Source organism: Lepus europaeus, chromosome 10, assembly GCF_033115175.1.
Source record: "Lepus europaeus isolate LE1 chromosome 10, mLepTim1.pri, whole genome shotgun sequence".
NCBI classification, from domain to species: Eukaryota; Metazoa; Chordata; class Mammalia; order Lagomorpha; family Leporidae; genus Lepus; species Lepus europaeus.
Window position 1 is genome coordinate 70,113,760 of NC_084836.1, and position 22,413 is coordinate 70,136,172.

At 44.8% G+C, this 22,413-nt stretch overlaps 1 protein-coding gene and 1 pseudogene across 3 annotated transcripts in view; both read left to right on the plus strand.

Annotated features, from left to right (window-relative positions):
* LIMA1 (LIM domain and actin binding 1) overlaps positions 1–22,413 on the plus strand; it is a 94,677-nt gene that overhangs the window by 62,569 nt on the left and 9,695 nt on the right. The window contains exons 5-9 of one of the 3 annotated variants that reach the window (XM_062203682.1): positions 4,835–4,919; positions 7,900–8,048; positions 10,689–10,796; positions 16,210–16,294; positions 17,613–17,725. In XM_062203682.1, coding sequence (XP_062059666.1) covers positions 4,835–4,919; positions 7,900–8,048; positions 10,689–10,796; positions 16,210–16,294; positions 17,613–17,725 — 540 coding nt within the window. The remainder of the gene's footprint in view (positions 1–4,834; positions 4,920–7,899; positions 8,049–10,688; positions 10,797–16,209; positions 16,295–17,612; positions 17,726–22,413) is intronic. The other 2 variants (XM_062203683.1, XM_062203684.1) reach the window with 2 other exon arrangements.
* On the plus strand, positions 5,745–6,346 carry LOC133767442 (large ribosomal subunit protein uL16-like; annotated as a pseudogene).

The following is a 22,413-nucleotide window of genomic DNA, read 5'->3' on the forward strand; positions in this document are numbered from 1 at the left end:
GAGTGCTTAAGTGTCAAAATTTCTGTTAAGTGTGTGGGCTTTTCTCCTTCACATCCTTGAGAAATACTGGAGGAAACCTCTCCTTCTTCCTGTGCCGCAGATAACCACCCATAAAATTAACCTCAAGTGCATTTGAGATCTGGTTGTTCTTCATGTCTGAGTGGCTGGGAGAAGAAAAGGAACTGAAAGTAACGCTCTGTGCTTCACCTGGGCTCTCATTAAATCCATGGCATCTCAGAGCCATAGTCAGTGTAGCTGATTTCCGAATGCATTGTTTCTTTTTTTTCCTCTAAGACGAAATTGCTTTTGCACACTCACTTTTTGCAAAAAAAAAAAAAAAAAAATTTCCTTGAAAAAGTAGTTTTAAAAAACAGTACTTGAAAAAACAGTACTTGTACTGATACTCTTACAGACCAGAAGTTGTGTTTTCCATTTTTTTTAAGATTTATGTATTTATATGAAGAGCAAAGTGACATAGACACAAACACAAACATACACATAGATACAGAGGTCTTTCATCTGCTGGTTCACTCCCCAAATGACTACAACAGCTGGGGCTGGGCCAAGCCAAAGCCGGTAGTTTAGAACTCCACCCAGATCTCTTACGTGAGTGGCAGCACAAGTACTTGGGCCTCATCTGCAGCTTTTCCAGGCACATTAACAGGGAGCTGGATCAGAAGCAGAGCAGCCAGAACTCCAGCCTGCGTTCTAGTGTGGGATCCTGGCATTAGAAACAGCGGCATGTCCTGCAGCACCACAAAGCCAGCCCCCAGAAGGCTTCTTTTTGAAAGGCCCTTATAGGGGAAATTGGATGCATCTGAAACCAGGGAGAGCCTCTGCCATAGCCGGGTCTGTATTCTGGTTCTAAATTAGTCTGCTCTCTTGGGGCTAGCACTGTGGCATAGCAGGTAAAGCCGCTGCCTGCAGTGCCAACATCCCATATGGTCGCTGGTTTGGTCCTGGCTGCTCCACTTCTGATCCAGCTCTCTGCTGTGGCCTGGAAAAGCAGTAGAAGTTGGTCCAAGTCCTTGGGCCCCTGCATCTCTGTGGAAGACCCAGAGGAGGCTCCTGGCTTCAGATCTACCCAGCTCCAGCCATTGTGGCTATTTGGGGTGTGAACCGGGGATGAAAGATTTCTCTGTCTCTCTCTCTGCCTCTGCCTCTCAAGTAAATAAGTCCCAGTAACAACAGTGCAGGAACTTGACATAGAGGGATGGATACGTGATTGAACTAGACAGAAAGCTGAACTCTATAGGTTGCAACATGTAACACATACTCTTTGTTTGTTCTTGACTGGCAGAGTTAGAGAGACAGAGAGAATGGCCTTCCTTTTCCGTTAGGTCACCCCTCAAATGGCCGCTACAGCCGGCGCGCTGCGCCAATCCGAAGCCAGGAGCCAGGTGCCTCCCCTCCGGTCTCCCATGCGGGTGCAGGGCCCAAACACTTGAGCCATCCTCCACTGCCCTCCCGGGCCACAGCAGAGAGCTGAACTGGAAGAGGGGCAACCGGAACAGAATCCGGCACCCCAACCAGGACTAGAACCTGGTGTGCTGATGCCGCAGGAGTGAGCCGTGGCGCCGGCGCGCCGGCCATAACACATACTCTTGAAACTGTACTTGAACATACCTTTGACAGAATCAAGAATGAAAAACTCATTCATTCATTCCCTTCTGATTGAAGAAGTAGTAGTAGTGGTAATGGTGGTGGTATTTCCTGGATTTCTCTCTTTTTAGTGTCCTGAAAATTTTGGTTTTTTTTTTTTTTTTTTTTTTTTGACAGGCAGAGTGGACAGAGAGAGAGAGACAGAGAGAAAGGTCTTCCTTTTGCCGTTGGTTCACCCTCCAATGGCCGCCGCGGCCGGCGCACTGCGGCCGGCGCACCGCGCTGAGCCGAAGGCAGGAGCCAGGTGCTTCTCCTGGTCTCCCATGGGGTGCAGGGCCCAAGGACTTGGGCCATCCTCCACTGCACTCCCTGGCCACAGCAGAGAGCTGGCCTGGAAGAGGGGCAACCGGGACAGAATCCGGTGCCCCGACCGGGACTAGAACCCGGTGTGCCAGCGCCGCTAGGTGGAGGATTAGCCTATTGAGCCGCGGCGCCGGCCCTGAAAATTTTAGTTCTTGTAGTACAGCACCATTTAGAAAACATCTGTGGAATTCACTGTATTTTAGTGACCAGGAAATGAGAAGTATGGTGAAAACAGAACATGTAAATGGAGGGTATCCTGCCAAACGTCCTTTCCTTTGGCTGATAATTTTCATTTTTGCATGGGGGGTGGGGGGTGCCTGCAAAAGTATATCCTACAGCTATGATTGATGTTAGAGCAGCTGACCTGTGTTTGATGTAGTGAGCTTAGAGTTGCCACATCTTGTTTTGGTTTTAATGTAAAATGGATCCAGATAAAAATGTAAATTGCAAAGCTGACCAAAGTATGTTATTTGTATACTGAATTTTTGAGAAACTATTCTTATTGGCATGGTGCAAACAAACCAGTCCTTGGCTCTGATTTCTGAAAGGCAAAATTTCCTATCTCCACAGGAGAGGAGTTAAAAAAGTATAAGTGTGTGATAATACAGCTTCTTAAACTTCACTGTCAAGTTGATTAGTCCATTGCACTTAATGATTTAATAACTATTGACTAATATTGAACTCAAAAAGGTGATATGTGTTCAGTCTGTCAGAGTGGATTTTAGATTTCTTTTCTACGTCAAATGATCTGGGAATAATGAGATTTGAATGACAGGATCTGTTTGGAGCCTCCTGTTCCAAGTTGAGTAAATATGACATACTCCCTGTCTGCTATGGAGCTATTCTACAACACTCTGTAGCTTTCAGTTGAGTTATTTTTTCAGTCTTATAAATTATCATGTGTAAATTTCTTGGAGATCCACACTGGATATGAAAAGGATAGAGTAGTGAATTACAGGAATCAGAAAATATTCAAAGTCTGTACCAACTTTTTTTTCTAAGTCCTGTAGATACAGATGAAAAGGCATGGTCTCTGCCCCCTGTGAACTTACAGTGTAGTAGAGGAACAGTCCCACTAGTCTATGGGCGTTGCAATGGGAGTTTGACCAGGGAACAGAGGAAGAACTACCTAGTCTTTTTAAAGACTTATTTATTTGAAAGAGTTACAGAGAGGAAGAGACAGACAGAGAGGGAGAGAGAGACTTTCCATCCACTGAATTACTCCCCAAATGATCACAATGGCCAGGACTGGGCCAGCCAGGAGGCAGGAGCTTCTTCTGGGTCTCCCACTTAGGAGCAGGGGCCCAAGGACTTGGGTCATCTTCCATTGCTTTCCCAGGAAGCTGGATTGGATGTAGAGCAGCTGAGACTCAAATTAGTGCCCATATGGGACACTGGCGTTGTAGGCAGCAGCTTTACCCACCACGCTACAACACCGGCCCCAGAACTACCTAAAGTTATGTAGGAAAGGCGATTGAACTATAGATTGCATGTGCTGAGTCTTGAAGGAACAGGCATTTGCTAGACAACAGGGCAGTCCTGGTGGAAGGAGCCTCATTCACAGAACCGTGGTACTCCCAACCGCTTTCTTTTCCTGGAGAGTAAAGACAAAGCAGAGAATACCCAGAAGAGAGGAGGCTGGGTAGGTAGGGACCAGACCTGGAATGGGCCTTTTGTGACATGCCAAATACCTTGGATTTAATTCAACAGGTGATTGTGAATTTGGGAAACAATATTGAACAGGAGAGTAAAATTAATTTATAGTTTGAGGATAATTACTTTGTATTGTTTGGGATAATGGCAGCATCATAGAGAATAGATTAGAAGCTGAAGAAGAATCAATTAAAATGATTACACAGTGGCAGGCGTTTGGCCTTGCTTTTAAGACACCTATATTCCATAGCAAAGTCCCTGGATTCAAGTCCCAGTTCTGGCTCCTGGTTCCAGCATCCTGCTAATGCAGACCCTGGGAGGCAGCAGGTGATGGCTCAAGTGGTTGAGTCCCTGCTACCCATGTGGGAGACTGGGATTGAGTCCTGCTTTGGCCCCAGCCCATTCCTGGCCGTTACTGGCATTTGGGGATTGAACCAGTGAATGGGAATGCACTCTTTTGTGCTTGCTCATTCTCCCTGTCTCTCAAAAAAAAAAAAAAAAAAAAAAAGATGCACCAAGGCAGGAACAGCAAAGATAAAAAGGGATGGGGATGGGAAACGGCAACTGTTTCCATAAGGATTTGGCAGTTTGGAGGAACATACCTTGTTATCCGGGATGTGAGGCTCTCCCTACAATGACTGTTTCAATTATAAGCCTTGCTGGTTAAGACAGTTAGGCAGTGACCACTGGGTGATAGCATTACCTATTTGGAATTGCTTTTTTTTTTTTTTTTAAGTTTATTTTCATCTAACCGAAAGGCAGAGAACAGAGAGATTTGGTTCACTCCTCATGCCCACAACAACCAGAGCTGGGCTAGGTTGAAGCCAGGAGCTCCATCTGTGTCTCCCACTTGGGTGGCAGGGACCCAAGCACTCAAGCCATTATCTGCTGCCTCCCAGGATACACTAGCAGGAAACCAGATCAGAAGTGCATAGTAACAGAGACTCAAACCAGCACTCTGACATGGCATGTGGTAGTCCTTAGCAGTGGTTTAACCTGTTGTACCCATAACACCTGCCCTGGGGTTTCATTTTTTCCTGGGCACCTGTGAATTTATAGTGTTTTATAATTATAGTATCTTTTTAATTCTAAGAAATGTCTAATCTTTTCTGGATTTTATTTATAAAGGAAATGTATAAGCCTCCTTTCTGAATATCACATCAAGATTTCCCATCTGCTGTGCAAATCTTACCCTTGGGTTTTGTTTTCCAAACAGAATCTTTGGGCCCATGGCCGAAATTCAGGTGGAAGGAGGATCTCTGAAAACAGCTATTCTCTGGATGACTTGGAAATGAGCCCAGGTAAGCAGAGGTCAGTGTGGGTGAAGTCCTATTAGAAGTGCCTCTGGACTCGGAGCCAGTGTTTTTAAAGGAAGAGTGACACAAATTAAAAGGAAGTCTGTCAGAGACAAGCCTCCGAAATCCCCTTGCCTTCTACAAATAGCTCTTCTTGTATTTTCAACCCATCTTTAGGAGCCTGTGGTAACCAAAGGGTACATTTAAGTGATTTCAAGTGGCTCCTCCATAGCATCTAGTGCTTGAGGGTTTTGATAGGTGGATTATATCCTTTATCAAAGTGCATTGTCTCCTATTACCAACAGTAACATAAGACCGTGAGTATAAAATTTTATGTTTTGAGGGGCCTACATAGGCACCTCACAAAATAAAAAAATTAATGTAGGAAATCATAATCCTCCTAGTAATAAAAAATGCAATTAAAACAGCATTGAGGGGCCAGTATTGTGGCACAGTGGTTTAAGCCACCATCTGCAACACTGGCATCCCGTATGAGTGCGGGTTCCACTGCTGGCTACTCCACTTCCGATCAAGCTCCCTGCTAACACACCTGGAAAAGCAGCAAAAATGGCCTGAGTACCTGAACCCCTGTCACCCACATAGGAGACCCAGATAGAGCTCCAGACTCCTGGCTTCTGCCTGACCTGGCCCAGCCCCTGCCGTTGCAGCCATTTGGGAAGTGAACTGGCAGATGGAGGATATCTCTCCCCCCGCCTTTGTAACTCTGCCTTTCAAATAAATAAATAAATCTTTAAAAACACACATACCAAAAAATAAAACAACTTGGGGGCTCCTTTTCTTTTGTGTGCCACCAAAGATCCTGGTTTCACCATGGGCCGCAACCCTACCCAGCGTTACCAGTATTGTAAGAACAGGCCGTACCCAAAGTCTTGCTTCTCCCAAAGTATCCAGGATGCCTAGATCCCTGATTTTGATCTGGGTCAGAAGAAGGCAAAAGTGGATGAGTTCCCACCATGTGGCCGCAGGGTGTCAGATGAACATGAGCAGCTCTCCTCTAGAGACTAGAGACTTCCTGTATTTGTGCCAACAAGGACGTGGTAAAAAGCTGTGGAAGATGGCTTTCCTATGCAAGTGTGCCTCCACCCCTTCCACGTCCTCTGCTGGTGCTGACAGGTTCCAGCCAGGTGTGCCGAATGCTTTTGGAAAGCCCCAGGGCACAGTGACCTGGGTTCACATTGGCCAAGGCATCATGTGCCTCTGCACCAACCTGCAGAACAAGGAACATGTGGTTGAGGCCCTATTCAGGGCCAAGTTCAAGTTCCTTGGCCAACAGAAGATCCACTTCTCAAAGCAGTGGGGCTTTACAAGTTTAATGCAGATGAATCTGAAGACTGAGTGGCTGAAAAGCAGCTCTTCCAGTTAGCTCTAGGGTCAAATACATCCCCTGCTGTGGTCTCCTGGACAAGAGGTGAGCATTGCATTTGCAAGGGCTTCCACTATTCTGCCCTCTCTTTAATCGTATAACCAATAAGAAAACCTGTTTGCTGATAAGAAAGGAAAAAAAACAGCATTGCAGTCTCATTTATTTTTCACACTTATTTTAAATTAGCCATAATTTTTTTTAAATTTTATTTACTTACTTGAAAGGCAGAGATACAGAGAGAGAAGGAAAGAGAGATCTTCCATCCGCTGATTCATTCCCCAACATGGCCTCAGTGGCCAGGGCTGAACCAGGCCAAAGCCAGGAGCCAGGAGCTTCTTCCAGGTTTCCCACATGAGCACCAGGGCCCAAATACTCGGGTTATCCCCTGCTCTTTTCCCAGCTGCATTAGGGAACTGATCCAAAGTGGAGCAGCCAGGACTCAAACTGGTGCCTACATGGGATGTTGGCACTGCAGGTAGAGGCTTAGCCTTCTATACCACAGTGCCAGCCTCATATTAACCATATCTTAAAATATACAAGGCTCAATTATGCTAAAGGTTCTTTTAGTGTTAGGAATATGAGTGAATATTACCTTATAAATGACAATTATATTCCTAATTTCCTTCTTTGTACTCTTAGTGGAAGAAATTGGCCTCTAGAACACAATAGCCCAAAACTTAGAATCTTAGAACCATTTGAAACCCATTTGGGGCTGGCACTGTGGCCCAGCAGGTTAATGCCCTGGCCTGAAGCACCAGCATCCCATATGGGCACCTGTTCGGAACCCAGCTGCTCCACTTCCAATCCAGCTCTCTGCTGTGTCCTGGGAAAGCAGTAGAGGATGGCCCAAGTCCTTGGGCCCCTGCACCTGCGTGGGAGACCTGGAAGGGGCTCCTGGCTCCTGGCTTTGGGTCGGGTGCAGCTCAGGCTGTTGCAGCTAACTGGGAAGTGAACCATTGGATGGAAGACCTCTCTCTCCCTCTCCCCTCTCCCCTTCTCTCCCCTCTCCCCTCTCCCCTCTCTCCCCTCCCCCTCATGTCTCCCCCCTCTCTCCTCCTCCCCCCCTTTCCTCCTCCCCTCCTCTCTCCCTTCTCCCCTCTCTCCTCCCCCTCTCCTCTCTCCCCTCTCCCCTCTCTTCTCCTCCCCTCCTCACTCCCCTCTCCCCTCCCCCTCCCCCTCTCCCTTCTCCCTCTGTGTAACTCTGACTTTCAAATAAATAAATAAATCTTTAAAAAAAAAAACCCTTTGATTTTTTTTTTAAGGTTTATTTATTTGAAAGTCATAGTTACAGATAGAGGGAGGGAGACAAAGAATCTTTCATCCACTGTTTTACTCCCCTAGATGACCACAACAGCCAGGACTGGGCCAGGCCAGAGCCAAGAGCTTCTTCTTCCAGGTCTCCCACATGGGTGCAGAGGCCCAAGCACAGGGGCCGTCTTCCACTGCTTTCCCAGGCCACCAGCAGGAAGCTGGATCAGAAGAGAAGTAGCTGGGACATGAATCGGCATCCATATGGGATGGCGGCGTTATAGGCAGCAGTTTTACGTGCTGCGCCACAGTGATTTGAACTCCTAACAAAGCGTGTTATTTGTGTGCTTCCAGGTCAGTCATCATCCTCGGCAATCAACTTGGAGAAAAATGAGAGTAGGCGAAATCTGGAACTCCCACGCCTCTCAGAAACCTCCATAAAGGATCGAATGGCCAAGTACCAAGCAGCTGTGTCCAAACAAAGCAGTTCAACCAACTACACAGTATGTGTTCTGAGTCATTCATTCACTGTTTATTCAGTCATCAGCCAGTGGTCACTGAACACTAGGACTAGGAAGTGTCTCCCAGACCTTTCTTTCTGTGCCCTGCTCCCTTCCCTGTGCCCTGTCCCTTTGCTTTTCACATAAATTCTACCCTTGCTTCATTTGTAACCCTCGCCTGGTTCCTCCTAAGGCTCATCCCTTGCCCACTCATTTTTTTTCCCTAATGTTACCAGCCAGTAATGTCATCTACAGTTTTCCAGCCTCTTCTATTTATTCTTTTTGTTGTTACTAAAGTAGTCCCGGAATGAAACCAGACTAAATGTCCATATTCACTTTAGCCTTATTTTTTCAAGTAAAAGTTTGAATTTTCAAAAAAGAACAGTAGTGCTTTATTAGTTTTAACAGAAACACTTATTTTGCTTTTTGAGGGAAGAAGGGAGAATATTGGAATGCAATAACAAATGTGTTCACCATGAACATGTGGTCTTTTGCAATTTTTTAATTGAGAAATAATTCACGTGACATAAAATCACCATTTTAAATTCTGCAGTATAGTGATTTATTAAGCATATTTGCAAGATTCTGCAGCCATCACTACCGTCTAATTCCAGAACAGTTCTATTATCCCAAAAAGAAAAGAAACCCCATACCTATGCAGTCACTCCCAATTCCTCCCTCCACTCATCTTCTGGCAACCACTCATCTATTTTCTGTCTCAGTAGTTCTAACCGTTCTGGACATTTCATATAAAGGAATCATAGAGTCCATGGCCTAGTTAATCCTCAATTCTTGTGATGTTATGATTTCCTACAGAGTTAGACCAGTGGTTAAAAAAAGGGGGGGAAGATATGACAAGAAGACAATGTGCTCAGTAAGCACAAAAATTTAATATTCTAAATTACCATTTTATACCTTCCTGTACTTCACTGGCAAGCTGATACTGCGGAACTGCTTAATAGAAGTTATCTCTCAAATGTCATTCACTTATAAACACACACACACACACAAAAGTATGTATGTATCTTTCAGACATCTGTTCCTTCAAATTACAAACCGTTAATCTCTTGATGTCCTAATTTTTTGTAGCAAAGTTGGAAGAATAGTGATGAATTTTATTTGTTTCAGGCTGAATGAAACTGGCTCATATTAGAAATCATAGTGTGAATTCAGGAGTTAAGCCTTCTTTTCTCCACATAATTAAGTGTGCACTCTCCAGTGGTATTACTAGATTACTCTCTGGGCTGTGACTAGTAAGTCCATCTTGATTTTTCACTGTAGTTTTAAGAAGAGGCGATTATATAAATCAATAGTGAAGAGGAACATCACAGGGTACTCTTCACTGTGAACGTGGAAAATGAGAAAATGTAGACTTCTCTTGGAAGGCAGGTCAAAAAACACAGCAAACATAGGAGTTCTGGGACCTTAATTCCCTCCTGGTTACAGGATTGAGCTGCTCCTCAGTGTCTTCCTTCTGCAAACATTCCAACCAAATAACTCCCTGAGTAGAAAAACCAGTTTAGTAACTTTCATTTTAAAACTCCTAATAGTGTTCCTGCATTGCAGTTCTGCTCTTTTAAGAGTTGAAAAAATTCTTGTAAAAAGTGTGCATTTTATCTCATCCCAGAAGAATTCCACAGGCCCCTGACAGAAGCGGGCTCTGAGCTGGAGCTGGGAGGAAGCTGTCGGGCTGTGCGGCCGAGATTGCGGTGCTGCCGGCAGGCTCCGCCCACTGGATGCACCTCCAGCTCAGTGTGCCTGGAACACCCCTCACATTCCTTGGCCATAAATGGCTGGTTTCCTCTCAGGCGTAAAGATCACAGAGAACAGAAAGGTGCTAGATTACTAAATTACTGAAGGTCGGAAGTAGTCATAGCCATCTACTTCATTATGTTGATTTTAGATCTAATAGGTTAATTTTAATATTTTGCCCCAGGTGTCTTTTACAAGGAAAAACAAAGTGTGATTATGCTTACTCCTTGTGACAATATTAATGCATGCTTTTTTTTAATGTTGAGGCTTTGTTATGAGAAGTATTAAAATATGTGTTAGTATACTCTATGAACTTCATCTTCAAAAGTATGTTTTTGAAAGCCCCACACCAAAAACGTTTGTTATGTCATTACGTACAGTTTCAGTTTTTATATGAATACATCATCCCTGTCTCTCTTTCCAGGCTGGGCATTTATATATATGGTCAGTATATTTTCGCAATTATTGGCACTTGGCATCACCTTCCCCCTGCTCCAGAATGGTCTTTTCTGGTCAATTTCACAAGCTTTGCATTCCCACAAGCTGTGCTGCTGAAAGAGTGAATCACAAGAATGCTGTGTGCTGGGGGCAGTCTGTGGATGTGGTCCTGTGGATGTGTCTGTATTCTAATGAGCACCCAGTGTCAGACTGGCCTACAAATATTTAACTCCGAGGGGTGTGTCCACAAAGCTGCTTTTGTCAACTCACTAGTTAATGGGTTTTGCTTGGGAGAGTTAAAGGGTTGATTTAACCAGAGGCCTCTTACAAGAACTTTTTTTTTTTTTTTTAGCATTCCAAGTTTACTTAATAGATGTGCTATGAAAAGAATGGAATGGTGAGGGTTTTTGTGGTTTTTTTTTTTGAAATTTACACGTTATTTTTATTTTGTAGAATGAGCTGAAAGCCAGTGGTGGTGAAATCAAAACTCATAAATTGGAGCAAAAGGAGAATGTGCCCCCAGATCCTGAGCTCTACAGCGCCCATCAGGAGGGAGCAAAGGTGGGTTAAAAAGCCTGCTCTCCAGTTGCCGAGGAAGCATGTGTTCTAAATTAGATGCTAAAATTAGAAATAACTCTAACTGCAGGCTGTAGAGTGTCTGGGAATTCGGTAACAGCTGCCAGGACAGATTGTCATTTCTGCAGGTCACATAATTTCAGTTGGGGAGCCTGTAACTTATAGCTGACCAAATAATGAGCCTTCCTTGGAAAATTCTTTGCTCAGCAAATGCTCATGTGGCATAGAGCTAAAGTGAATTTTCCTTTCTTTCTTTCATTTTTGGAAAGGCACAGCAACAGAGAGGGAGAGACAGAGATATTCCATTCCCTAGTGTTCATTCCTCAAATGCCTACAACAGAGGGGTTAGGCCAGGCCAGCACAGGCCAAAGCCAGAAGCAGGAACTCAGTCTGGGTCTCCCACATGAGTGGTAGGAACACAAGTGCTTGAGCCATTACCTGCTGCCTCCCAGATTGCACATTTGCAGGAAGGTATTTGGGAGCAGAGGAGGGACACAAACCCAGGCACTCCAACATGGCACCCACTTATCCCAAGGGGCAACTTAACCACTACCCCAAACACCACTAAAGTTATATCTTTAATCTATTAAAGACATTATCTTCAAAGTACTTGTATATTCTTTTTCTATATATAAAAATTTATTTATTTGTTTGAGAGAGTTACAGACAGAAATCTTCTATCCACTGGTTCACTCCCCAAATGGTCACACAACAGCCAGAGATGGGCTGATCCAAAGCCAAGAGCTTCTTCTGGGTCTCCCACATGGGTGCAGGGGCCCAAGGACTTGAGCCATCCTCTTCTGCTTTCCCAGGCACATTAGCAGGGAACTGGATCAGAAGTGGAGCAGCCCAGACTTGAACCAGTGCCCATATGGGATGCTGGCACCACAGTCTAGGGCTTAACCTACCATGTCACAGTGCCGGCCCTAGTACTTGTATATTCTTAATTTAAGTATATGTCTAAGGTATTTTATGCAAGGAAATCTCATTCTTTTCCTCAAAGTATTTTGAAAGCTAGGAACTTGATATAGTTTCCTATGTTTGATATAACATAGGAAATGCTAGGCTTAAAAACCAAAAACAAACGATTCCATGTGATCTTTCTGTACAAGGAAACAATAACAGAGGAGACGAATAGGAGATGGACTCATCAAACTGTGTGACAGGAGAGAAGCCTACAGGTCTCTGGAGCTCAGACTCAGGTCAACCTGACTTCCTGAAGAAGGTGCTGTCTGGTCTTGAAGAATGCTAGAAACAGGCCAAACGAATTAGGGAGACTGCGTAAGAGAAAGAAGGGCATGCAGACACAACAGAGGTCTGGAAACCCTTGGGGCTTACTTAGGGATTGCAGGTTTGGGAGTCTGGCTGGAGTATGTGGTACACATAGGCAGAGAGGAGAGACCTCCGGAAGGAGAAGTCCCGGGCAAGGTGTGGGAAGCTGTGTGTGCTTCGGAAGAAGTCATGGAAAGCCACTAAAATATTGTCAGCAAATCACTGTTGGGATTTGTGCATTGATCATTAGACGAGTGGGCTCACTGCAGTAAGTAACAATATTTATGCTGGGTGAGTTTATCATGTTCTCTGCCAAACTATAACCCAATCTTTTGAGTCTTTCTGACAATACGATAATCAAATGTTAGATGAGGAGAAAGGGCTTTCAGGTGGATTACAGGGACTAATCTTAGGAGAAAAGGTCATTACTTCTGTTACACATGTGAATGACACCTTTGATGCCATTCATCCACAAGGAGAGGAGGGTATTAAAACTGGTTAAGAGCAATAGTTTTCTGAGGCCGGCATTGTGGCAAAGCAGGTTAAGCCACTGCCTGCAACAGCTGGCATCCTATATGGGTGCTGGTTCATGTCCCAACTGCTCCACTTTGAATCCAGCTCCCTGCTGAGGGCTTAGGAAAATGGCCCCAGTGTTTAGGGCCTTGTCGCCCACATGGGAGACATGGAAGAAGCTCCTGACCACTGGCTTTGCCCTGGCTCCTGCCATTGCAGCCATCTGGGTAGTGAACCAGCATATGAAAGATCTCTTTTCTCTCTCTGTCTGCCCCTCCCTCTCTGTGTAGCTCTGACTTTCAAATGAATAAATAAATAATTTTTTTAAAAAAAGCAATAGTTTTCAAACTTAGCTACAACAGATTTTTGAAAGTATGATATATTAACATTAATAGGAACTCATGCAATACACTGAACACTTGGATCAAAGTAGGCACACGACAAAATCATCTCAGATTAACGGCTACATAATCTGACTCCAGAATATAATGAGGGAAATACTGGAAAATTATTTTATCAAAGTATACCAACATGGCTCAAGAAGTTGAGTTCCTGGCACCCACATGAGAGACATAGATTGAGTTCCTAGCTCCTCGCCCAGCTGTGGCTGTTCCAGGCATTTGATGACTAAACCAATGGGTGGGAGATCTCTCTCTGCCTTTCAAATAAATATAATAAAGAAATAAAAGGACATATCAACAATGTAGATTGAAATAATACGGGGCCGTCACTGTGGCACACTAGGTTAATCCTCTGCCTGTGGCGCTGGCATCCCATATGGGCACTGGTTCTAGTCCCAGTTGCTCCTCTTCCAGTCCAGCTCTCTGCTGTGGCCCGGAAAGGCAGTGGAGGATGGCCCAAGTCCTTGGGCCCTTGCACCCGCATGGGAGACCAGGAAGAAGCACCTGGCTCCTGGCTTCAGCTCAGCACAGCTCCGGCTATGCGGCCATTTGGAGAGTGAACCAACAGAGGGAAGACCTTTCTCTCTGTTTCTCTCTCACTGTCTGTAACTCTACCTAGCAAATAAATAAAATCTTAAAAAAAGAAAAAAAAAGAATTAAGACAATACTTGACAGTCATGTGTTACAAGGTCATGTAGTCATCAAATAAATTGCACATTTTTTAATGAAGTATTTTTTTAAAAAAGTTTATTTGAAAGGCAGAGAGAGAGAGACAGCAATATTCCATCTGCTGATTTACTCCCCAGTTGCCCACAACAGCCAGGGCTAGGTCAGGCCAAAATCAGGAGCCCAAAACTCTATCCAGGTCTCCCACATGGGTGACAGGGACCCAGGTGCCTGAGCCATCACCTACTGCCTCCCAGGGTGTGCACCAGCAGGAAGCTGGATGAGAAACGAGGCCAAGACACTGACATGGGATACAGGTACCCCAAGCAGCATCCTCACTGCTACGCCACAATGCCCACTGCAAATGTCACATATTACAACAGTGGGTTCATGCGTCAGTCCCTAAGTCACATGCCATGTATTGAGTGAGTTTTCTCCTTAAACTGCCTATTTTCCCCCTGTTTTAAATGGAAGATTATTTCTCAGGAATAACTGAGTAAATATCTTTGGAATATGTTTCTTTCTATACTGTAAAAACTTTTAAATCCCCCATGTTTACCTCTCAAACATAATTTAGAAAATAATCCTCCAGCAAATAATGTTGGGTTGGCCCTGTATCTAATTTCACATTTCCTTCTGGATTGTCTTCATGCTAATTTGAAACTGGAACTCTAAGCCCAACTGGAAGATCAGGACATTTAAATTATAGCCTAAAAGTGCATTAATATGACTGAGTCACAAATTGGGGAGTGGGTGGAGAAGAAAGGGGTTTAAGATGGTACATATCTTTCATATACACCCTGCAGGTATATAAACCCTTGGCTGCCTTTAAATTTGCAAAACTTCAGAGCCTTGGCGGCCATCCTTTTGCCCTCTCATGTTAACCAGTACCTAAGCACGGTATGAATTTTGTCTTACTACAAAAGGATATTGATACTAATAGAAACGACTGAAAAATGGAATATTTTGTCAAGGTCTTGTTCTCCCTTTTCTCTTCTTATGAATTAATTTGTGCTTCTCTATAATGAAAAGTTGGAGCCAAACCTCACATGTTCCCACCTGGTTGTTGCAAGCAGTGAAGTCATATGGTTGGCCACGTGCAATGAGGTCATGATTGGCATTGTATTTACCCCAAAGGCTCAAGGTGACCCAATTAGAGGTGAGAGGAGACCATCCTGGGATGGATGTACCTACTCATTAGCAAGACCTGAAGAGCTTTTTATGGCTGGACACAACTTTCAGAAAACGTATTTGCATTAAATGCAATAATATATGTAAAGGTGATTAGTTCAATGCCTGGCACAGAGTAAACACCAATAAATGTTGGCCATCATTATACTGATTTATTTTATGCCATGTCAGAATTGGCATAATGAGAGAGAGTAGAAAAATGGCCATGCTGAAATGCAGGTGCATTCTGCCAACAACTTAATCTCCATTGTAAATTTATTCAGTGCTTTCGACATCCTGATATAAACACTCAGTATTGCCAATGGAAATGAAAGAATATTATGTGAAGAGTGCACATCAGGTCATCATTTGACCCTTTGTGATTTAGGGTTTGGGAGAAAGACATTAGCAAGGCTTAGGGGCCAATAGGAAGGAGAGAGAGAAAACTACTAGAGAATTCTTTCTCTTTTCCCTTCTGCAATTTTTATGTTAAAATTTATTTGTGAGAAAGAGTTGCCATGCTGGTTTCCTCCTCTAATGCCTACAATAGCTAAGCCAACAGCCAGGACTCAAACTGGGTCTCCAGGGTGGTTGGGAGGGATCCAGCCATTTGAGCCATCACCTGCTACCTCCCAGGGTATGCATTAGTAGTAGGAAGCTGGAACAGTAGTGGAACCAGAACTTGAACTCAGGCAGTGCAACACAGGATGCAGGCATCTCATCCTGGCATCCTAACCACTGGGCCAAACGCCCACCTCAAGAGTTATTTAAATTTGCTAGCTTCTGGGGAATAAGATGTGCCTGTTTGTTAAACACTGCCATTTTGAGACTGGAATTAAAAAAGCAAAGTATCCTTAAAGATAATACTGGAGGTGAGTTTCAGATAAAGTCATTTTTTTTAACTATCCAAAGCTCTCTTATGGGCACGCTTGTTTCAGTAGAATGTACTGCGTTAGAAAATAGCAATTAGGAAAACAAAAGAATAATTCTTGTATTCAAACACTTTGTCTTGCCTTGTGCTGCTTTATGGTCACATGGTAAGAAGCTTTGCTGTCCTGGATATAGAGAGTGTTGTTTTGCTTTGTTTTCTCGGAGTGCAAAGGTACCATTTAGAACTTCTTTTAGAAAGAGAGATGAGGCTCACTGTTGGCAGCTGGGTGCAGTGTGTTTCTCCCGCTACTCTGTAATTGAGAGGCATGTTAATATCCTCATAAAAGATGCTTTGCTGCTGCTTGTTTAAATGCTCAGCTGTTCCGTGCCCGTTATTCCCCGCAGGCAACCAGTGGCGGAGTGGAGTCAGCAGGTTTTTTATGGCATTAACAGCCGTTCGCTCTTTTATTTTTAATGTGATTCTTAATCCGCCCCTTTTCTGCTAGGTTTCTGCAACTGAAAATAGCCTGGCTGTCCGTCCCTCGCCGGCCGAAGATGACTTCCGTAAGCATCTGTCGCCGGGTCTGGTTGGTGAGGTCCTTGTCCCCTGTGTTTGATTCCAGTGTAGCCTCATGTCTGTCAGTGTCCAGAAACCTTACTGAGGCCAACGGTCAGCTGATCAAATCTTCCACTTGGTTTTAAGGACTGGTGCTTTAAGACCCTTCACACATTTCCCGGCTTATGGGAAGTTCTATTCAACCGAATAGGATTAACCTGGGGCAAGCTGCAAACTTTTGCTGCTTCTCATTGAACTTACCCTACCTTTAAGAATTAAAACTGTATAGACTAATTTTGAGGTTTCATTGGACAGATGCTTGGGCAAGAAGGATTTTATTCATTTATAGGGATTAAAAACTACGAGTGTTTGAGTAACCTTTGAAGGGGTGTTCCTGTTGGTGCTGAATTTTGCCACTTTCTCATCCTGTTTTGGAGACATTTTTGATCCTCATTTCTCCCAAAGACAAAAATGTTTGGTTTTTACCAAGTCCACATTTGATTCTGTTTTTCAATGTATTATTTTAAAATCTATGTGGATTTCTAGTTTCTTTCCCAGCTAATTAGTCTACTTAGATGTGAAAACCCCGCAACTTAAAGTAGAAACGTGAGCTAAACAGAACTCCAGTAAGCCCCACCTTAAATATTCAGAGGAAAACTCTTGCCATTTGAATCAAGGAACATTCCCTCTGCAATCATTTTTCTTGGACTTGGACTCTCTGAATTTTGACTAGGTTTGCAAAAAAATTTTTTTTAAATAAGCCATAATCTTTTACTGCTATGTTGACTCAACTCTAGACTTTAAGGAATTCTTTAATGGTTCTGTAATAGCTGTGTAAATGGCTTTTCTGTACCACTTCTGAGCTCCACGGGTGAATGCCCTCCCTGGCCGGAAATTAAGTCATGGAATTGGCCCTGAATGATTATGAAGCAAAACTTCATGGAGCCCTTTCTCACAACCTTCACCCAAGCATATCTGCGTTAAGACTCAGCACACCACACAGGCACACGAGGTTTGAAATTTCTGCCCTCACATCCCCCCATTTTCCCTACCTTCAGTGAAGCCCCCTAGAAGTTACTGGAAGTGCAAAGCACCAGAAAGATACCAAATTCAGTAAACAGCCTCAAAGAAAAACAAATGGGCTAGAGTTGTTTTTGCAAGGTGGTTTGGGGTCGCACTGTGGGTGAGAAGGCCTCCCACGTGAGACCCTCAGAAGCATAGCTGTGAGTGCCAGAATCTTCCTCCTGGTACTGAGAGGGCCTGTGGTTCGTGGGTGGTGCCCAAGCTTTGCTTTTTGGCGCTGCCTGAGATGCCCACGTGATACAATACAATGTCTTCCTTTTGTAACTCAAGCAGGTAACTCCCAGGTTAAGAGTGAGGCCCAGCAGCCTGTCCGCCCCAAGCCGCTGAGTCCAGATGCCAGAGCCTCCAGCCTCTCTGAGAGTTCTCCTCCCAAGTCAGTGAAGGTATGATGCCCAGGCGTCCCTGGGCCTGCTAATGGAGTCAAATGCGCCGTTAATCGTTACACTGTGTTCACCTGTGATCGGGCCAAAGCGCACCCTTCAGCCAATCCTCTGTTCAGGTATTTGAGCCAAGAGGAGGAGGCTCACTGATGTCTCTTCAGTTTGAAATCTGGAACACTCAGGAAAATTTTAAGAAAACTAGGAGTTAAAATAATGTGACTTTTTTTTTATGTCCGAGTTCATAAATCTGTGAATGGGTGAAGCGTACAAAGTGGGAAATATGAAAACTCTGTTAAAAATCTGCACATTGGGTGGAGATGTGCAATGTCATGGTGAAGACGGTGGCTCCCTGGCCTGAGGATCCTCACCATGGCCTGATTGGTTGTTAGATTTTTTCTTTAAAGATTTATTTTTATTTATTTGAAAAGCAGAGTTACAGAGAGGCAAAAGCAGAGAGAGAGAGAGGTCTTGCATCTGCTGGTTCACTCCCCCGATGGCTGCAACGGCCAGAGCTGAGCCAATCCGAAGCCAGGAGCCAGGAGCTTCTTCCAGGTCTCCCACACAGGTGCAGGGGCCCAAGCACTTGGGCCATCTTCTGCTGCTTTCCTAGGCTATAGCAGAGAGCTGGACTGGAAGTGAAGCAGCCGGGACTTGAACCAGTGCACATATGGGATGTCGGCACTGCAGGCGGTGCCTTTACCCACTACGGCACAGCGCCGGCCCCTGTTAGTATTTTTAAAGAAAGGATGTATCCACTAGGATGGGGGTTGGCCAGGCCGATTTCTATAAATTCAGCATTCAGGCAACACTTAATACCAGATGTAAGTATTATAATATTAGATGCTAAGGAGTGTATGGAAGTTTTTATATGCTAAGAACATTTTACAAGGTTATTCAATCTCTGGTCTTCTTGTAGCCCCCAGAGTTTGAAAGGGAACAGTGTTCTCTTTCTCTGAGCAAATATATATATATACATATTCCATAAAAGTAAGTCCCCCAAGAAAGGTGTTTATTTTTTTAAATGCCCTCCAAGACTAACTTGAGGCTTGTTAGCTGACTTGCTTTCTTGGAGTGCTTTGCTAATGCCGTGCTGCCTTACCTCTCTGGATTCAGAAGCAAACACACCTCATGCTGCTTTAGTGTCCTTCTCCTCTGAAGTAGTTGGGTTCTGTTTTCAAACATTTCAGCTTTTGAGAGAAACTCAGTAGCTAGGAATTAGTTTTAAGGTGGTTTGTGCTGCCTCAACCTCATGCCCGTATCTGCCCTGCACCTGTCTCTTCATTGTGTGTGCCTGGTGCCTGGGTGAAGTTTTGGTTCCAAGAAAGGTTGAAGGGAAAATGTAAGTGAGGGTTTGGAACAAAGAAGGAAAGGGGAGAATCCAAGATTTAAAGGATGAATTTTAAAAGGTAGAGGGATAGGAAATAGGAAACAAAAAAAATTTTTTTAAGATTTATTTTATTCGCTGGCATCCCATATGGGTGCCAGGTTCTAGTCCTGGTTGCTCCTCTTCCAGTCCAGCTCTCTGCTGTGGCCTGGGAAGGCAGTGGAGGATGGCCCAAGTGCTTGTGCCCCTGCACCTGCATTGGAGACCAGGAGGAAGCACATGGCTCCTGGCTTTGGATTGGCGCAGCGCCGGCCATAGCAGCCATTTGGGGAATGAACCAATGGAAGGAAGACCTTTCTCTCTGTCTCTATCTCTCACTAACTCTGTCAAATAAAATAAAATAAATTCATTTATTTGAAAGAGTGACAGGGAGAGACAGGGAAAAGAAATCTTCCATCCATTTAGTCATCCCCCAAATGGCCCAGAGGAATACAGAAAATTTTTAAAGAAAGCTGAGATATAGGGGGCCAGCACTGTGGCATAGTGGGTAAAACTGCTACCTGTGATGCTGGCATTCCATATCAGAGCAACAGTTCAAGTCCTAGCTGCTCCACTTCCAATCCAGCTCTCTGTTAATGAGACTGGGAAAGCAGTGGAAGATGGCCCAAGTACTTGGGCCCCTGCCACCCATGTGGGAGATCCAGAAGAAGCTTCTGGCTCCTGGCTTTGGCCTGGCCCAACCCTGGCCATTGTAGCCACCTGGGGAATGAACCAGCAGGTGGAAAATCTCTCTCTCTCTCTCTTGATCTGTGTCTGTGTGTGTCTGTCTCTGTCTCCCTCTCTCTAACTCTTGACTTTCAAATAAATAAGCCTTAAGAAGAGCTGAGCTGAGATGTATGTGGAGATTAATGTTTACTGGAGAAGAATGAAAGGTACAAAAGTGTCAAGAGAAAGCGAGGACAAGATGAACTCCCTGCGTTATCACAGTGATTGGCTCTGCGTATGTGTTCAGCCTGACTATGTGTTTCCATGGAAATCTGCTCAGCCTGCCCTCAGCACATTTTTTTCCCAGCAGAAGCCACGGGGTTACTTTCCCCTCCAACAGCAACAGCCGCCCAGATACGGATCACTGGTTGTGGTTCTGGGATCAAGAAGTGCCAGCAGATTTGACTTGGTTGTGGGTTCTTTGTAACCAACCAAGGGACCCAGCAAACTAAAATCTGTCCTGAAGAATATTCAAGCTCTCCACACAGTCCTCCTCCCCTGCCTCATAGGAGCAGGTCTCCCCACAGCAGGCCAGACCGATCTGTACTGAGTTGAGATCCCTTCTGATTCAGACTGAGCTGAGGAGTGCAGTGTGCATCAGAGAGAGAGGACAGCGGCAGGGCCGTCTGGTACCTGCCTCAGACCCACGCGTACTGCCTTGGCCTGGTCACCGAGCAGTAGAAGGCAGGCAGCCTTGCTATCACAAACTTGTCCCTCAGCTTGTGAGCATTGTGTTAAAACTGGAGTAAAACTGGCCCGGTTGCCTTTGTTTGCCTGTGGGCCAAAGCTCCAGTGGCCATGGTGCACAGAACCTGGGCTGAGACCCAGTTACATCTCTACGTATTTGTTCAAGAGCAGTTTGCTTTCTCTTCCTCCAAGTTCCCCTTGCAGTCTGGCAGGCAAGTAAGATGCTTTCCGTGGGTGTTTATGGGAAGACCTGCTGGCGTGACTGGTCTCATGGATATAGACCATGCAACAGAAGTTGTTTCTCCACTTTGGAAAATTACATAAAGCTAAGAATAAACTTGTTCACTCAGAATAGATTTTTGGGTCCCACACATCCTGGAAAATAACTGTTCTTCACTGCCTGCCTGTCTGTTATTGAAAATAGGACATCTAAGGTAGAGACTCAATTCCTTTCTAATTTTAGCTTTATCAAGTCTTTAAAAGTTAGGATTTTTGTATACTTTTGTTTTTTTTAACGATTGATTCATTTATTTGAAAGGCAGAGTTACAGAGAGGCAGAAGCAGAGAGATCTTCCATCCGCTGGTTCACTCCCCAAATGGCCACAATGGCCGGAGCTGAGCCAATCTGAAGCCAGGAGCCAGGAGCTTCTTTCAGGTCTCCCACATGGATGCAGGAGCCCAAAGACTTGGGCCATCTTCCACTGCCTTCCCAGGCCATAGCAGAGAGCTGGATTGGAATTGGAGCAGCCAGGACTTGAACTGTTGCCCACAAGGGATGCCGGTGCTGCAAGTAGTGGTTTTACCCACTACGCCACAGCACTGGCCCCGCCTTGTATACTTTCAACACTAGCTCCAGTTGATGAGACTTGAGTTAAGGAAGTTGAAGTTGTTCTCAGAACAGAGCTCTGTAGACCCTGTGAGAAGGATCAGGCCCTTACTGCTTAAGAGACTCAGAGGTTTTTTGTTTTTAAAGATTTGTTTGAAAGGCAGAGTTAGAGAGAGAGAGAGGAAATTGAGGGGAAGGTGGGGGGAGCGCTTCTATCCACTTGATCAGCCCCCAAATGGCTGCAACAGACAGTACCGGCCCAGAGTGAAGAGCCAGGAGCTTCTTCCAGGTATCCCATGTGGATGGCAAGGGCCCAAGGACTTGGACCATCTTCCTCTGCCTCCTCAGGAACATTAACAGGGAGCTGGATTGGAAGTGGAGCAGCTGGGATATGAACCAGCACCCATGTGGGATACTGGTGTCAAAAGTGGTGGCTTTACCTCCTATGTCACAACGCCAGCCCATTTCTGTTTTTTAAAGATTCAGTTATTTATTTTTAAAGGCAGAATGACAGAGGGAGAGAGAGACAGAGATATATTCCACCTGCTGATTCACTCCCCAAGTGGCCACAACAGCCTAAGTTGGGCCAGGCCAAAGCCAGGAGCCAGGAATTCCATCTGAATCTCCCATTTGAGTGACAGGACCTCAAGCAATTGGACCACCCATCCACTGCCTCCCCAGGCACATTAGCAGGGAAGTGGACAGGAAGTAGAGCAGCTGAGATTCAAACCTTTGCATTGGGATGCTGGTGTTGTAAGCGATGCCACAACACCGGCCCAGGTTTCTGATTGTCAACTACACTGCAGTAAAGTTGAAGGGAGAGGGAAAGAGAAAGACTCAGATTCTTTTTTTTTTTTTTTTTTTTAAGATTTATGTTATTTACTTGAAAGACAGAGTTACAGAGAGATAGAGAGAGAGAGAGAGGTCTTCCATCTGATGGTTCACTCCCCAATTGACCACAACAGCCAGAGCTGCGCCAATCCAAAGCCAGGAGCCAGGAGCTTCTTCCAGGTCTCCCACATGGGTGCAGGGGCCAAGGACTTGGGCCATCTTCTGATATCCCAGGCCATAGCAGAGAGCTGGATCAGA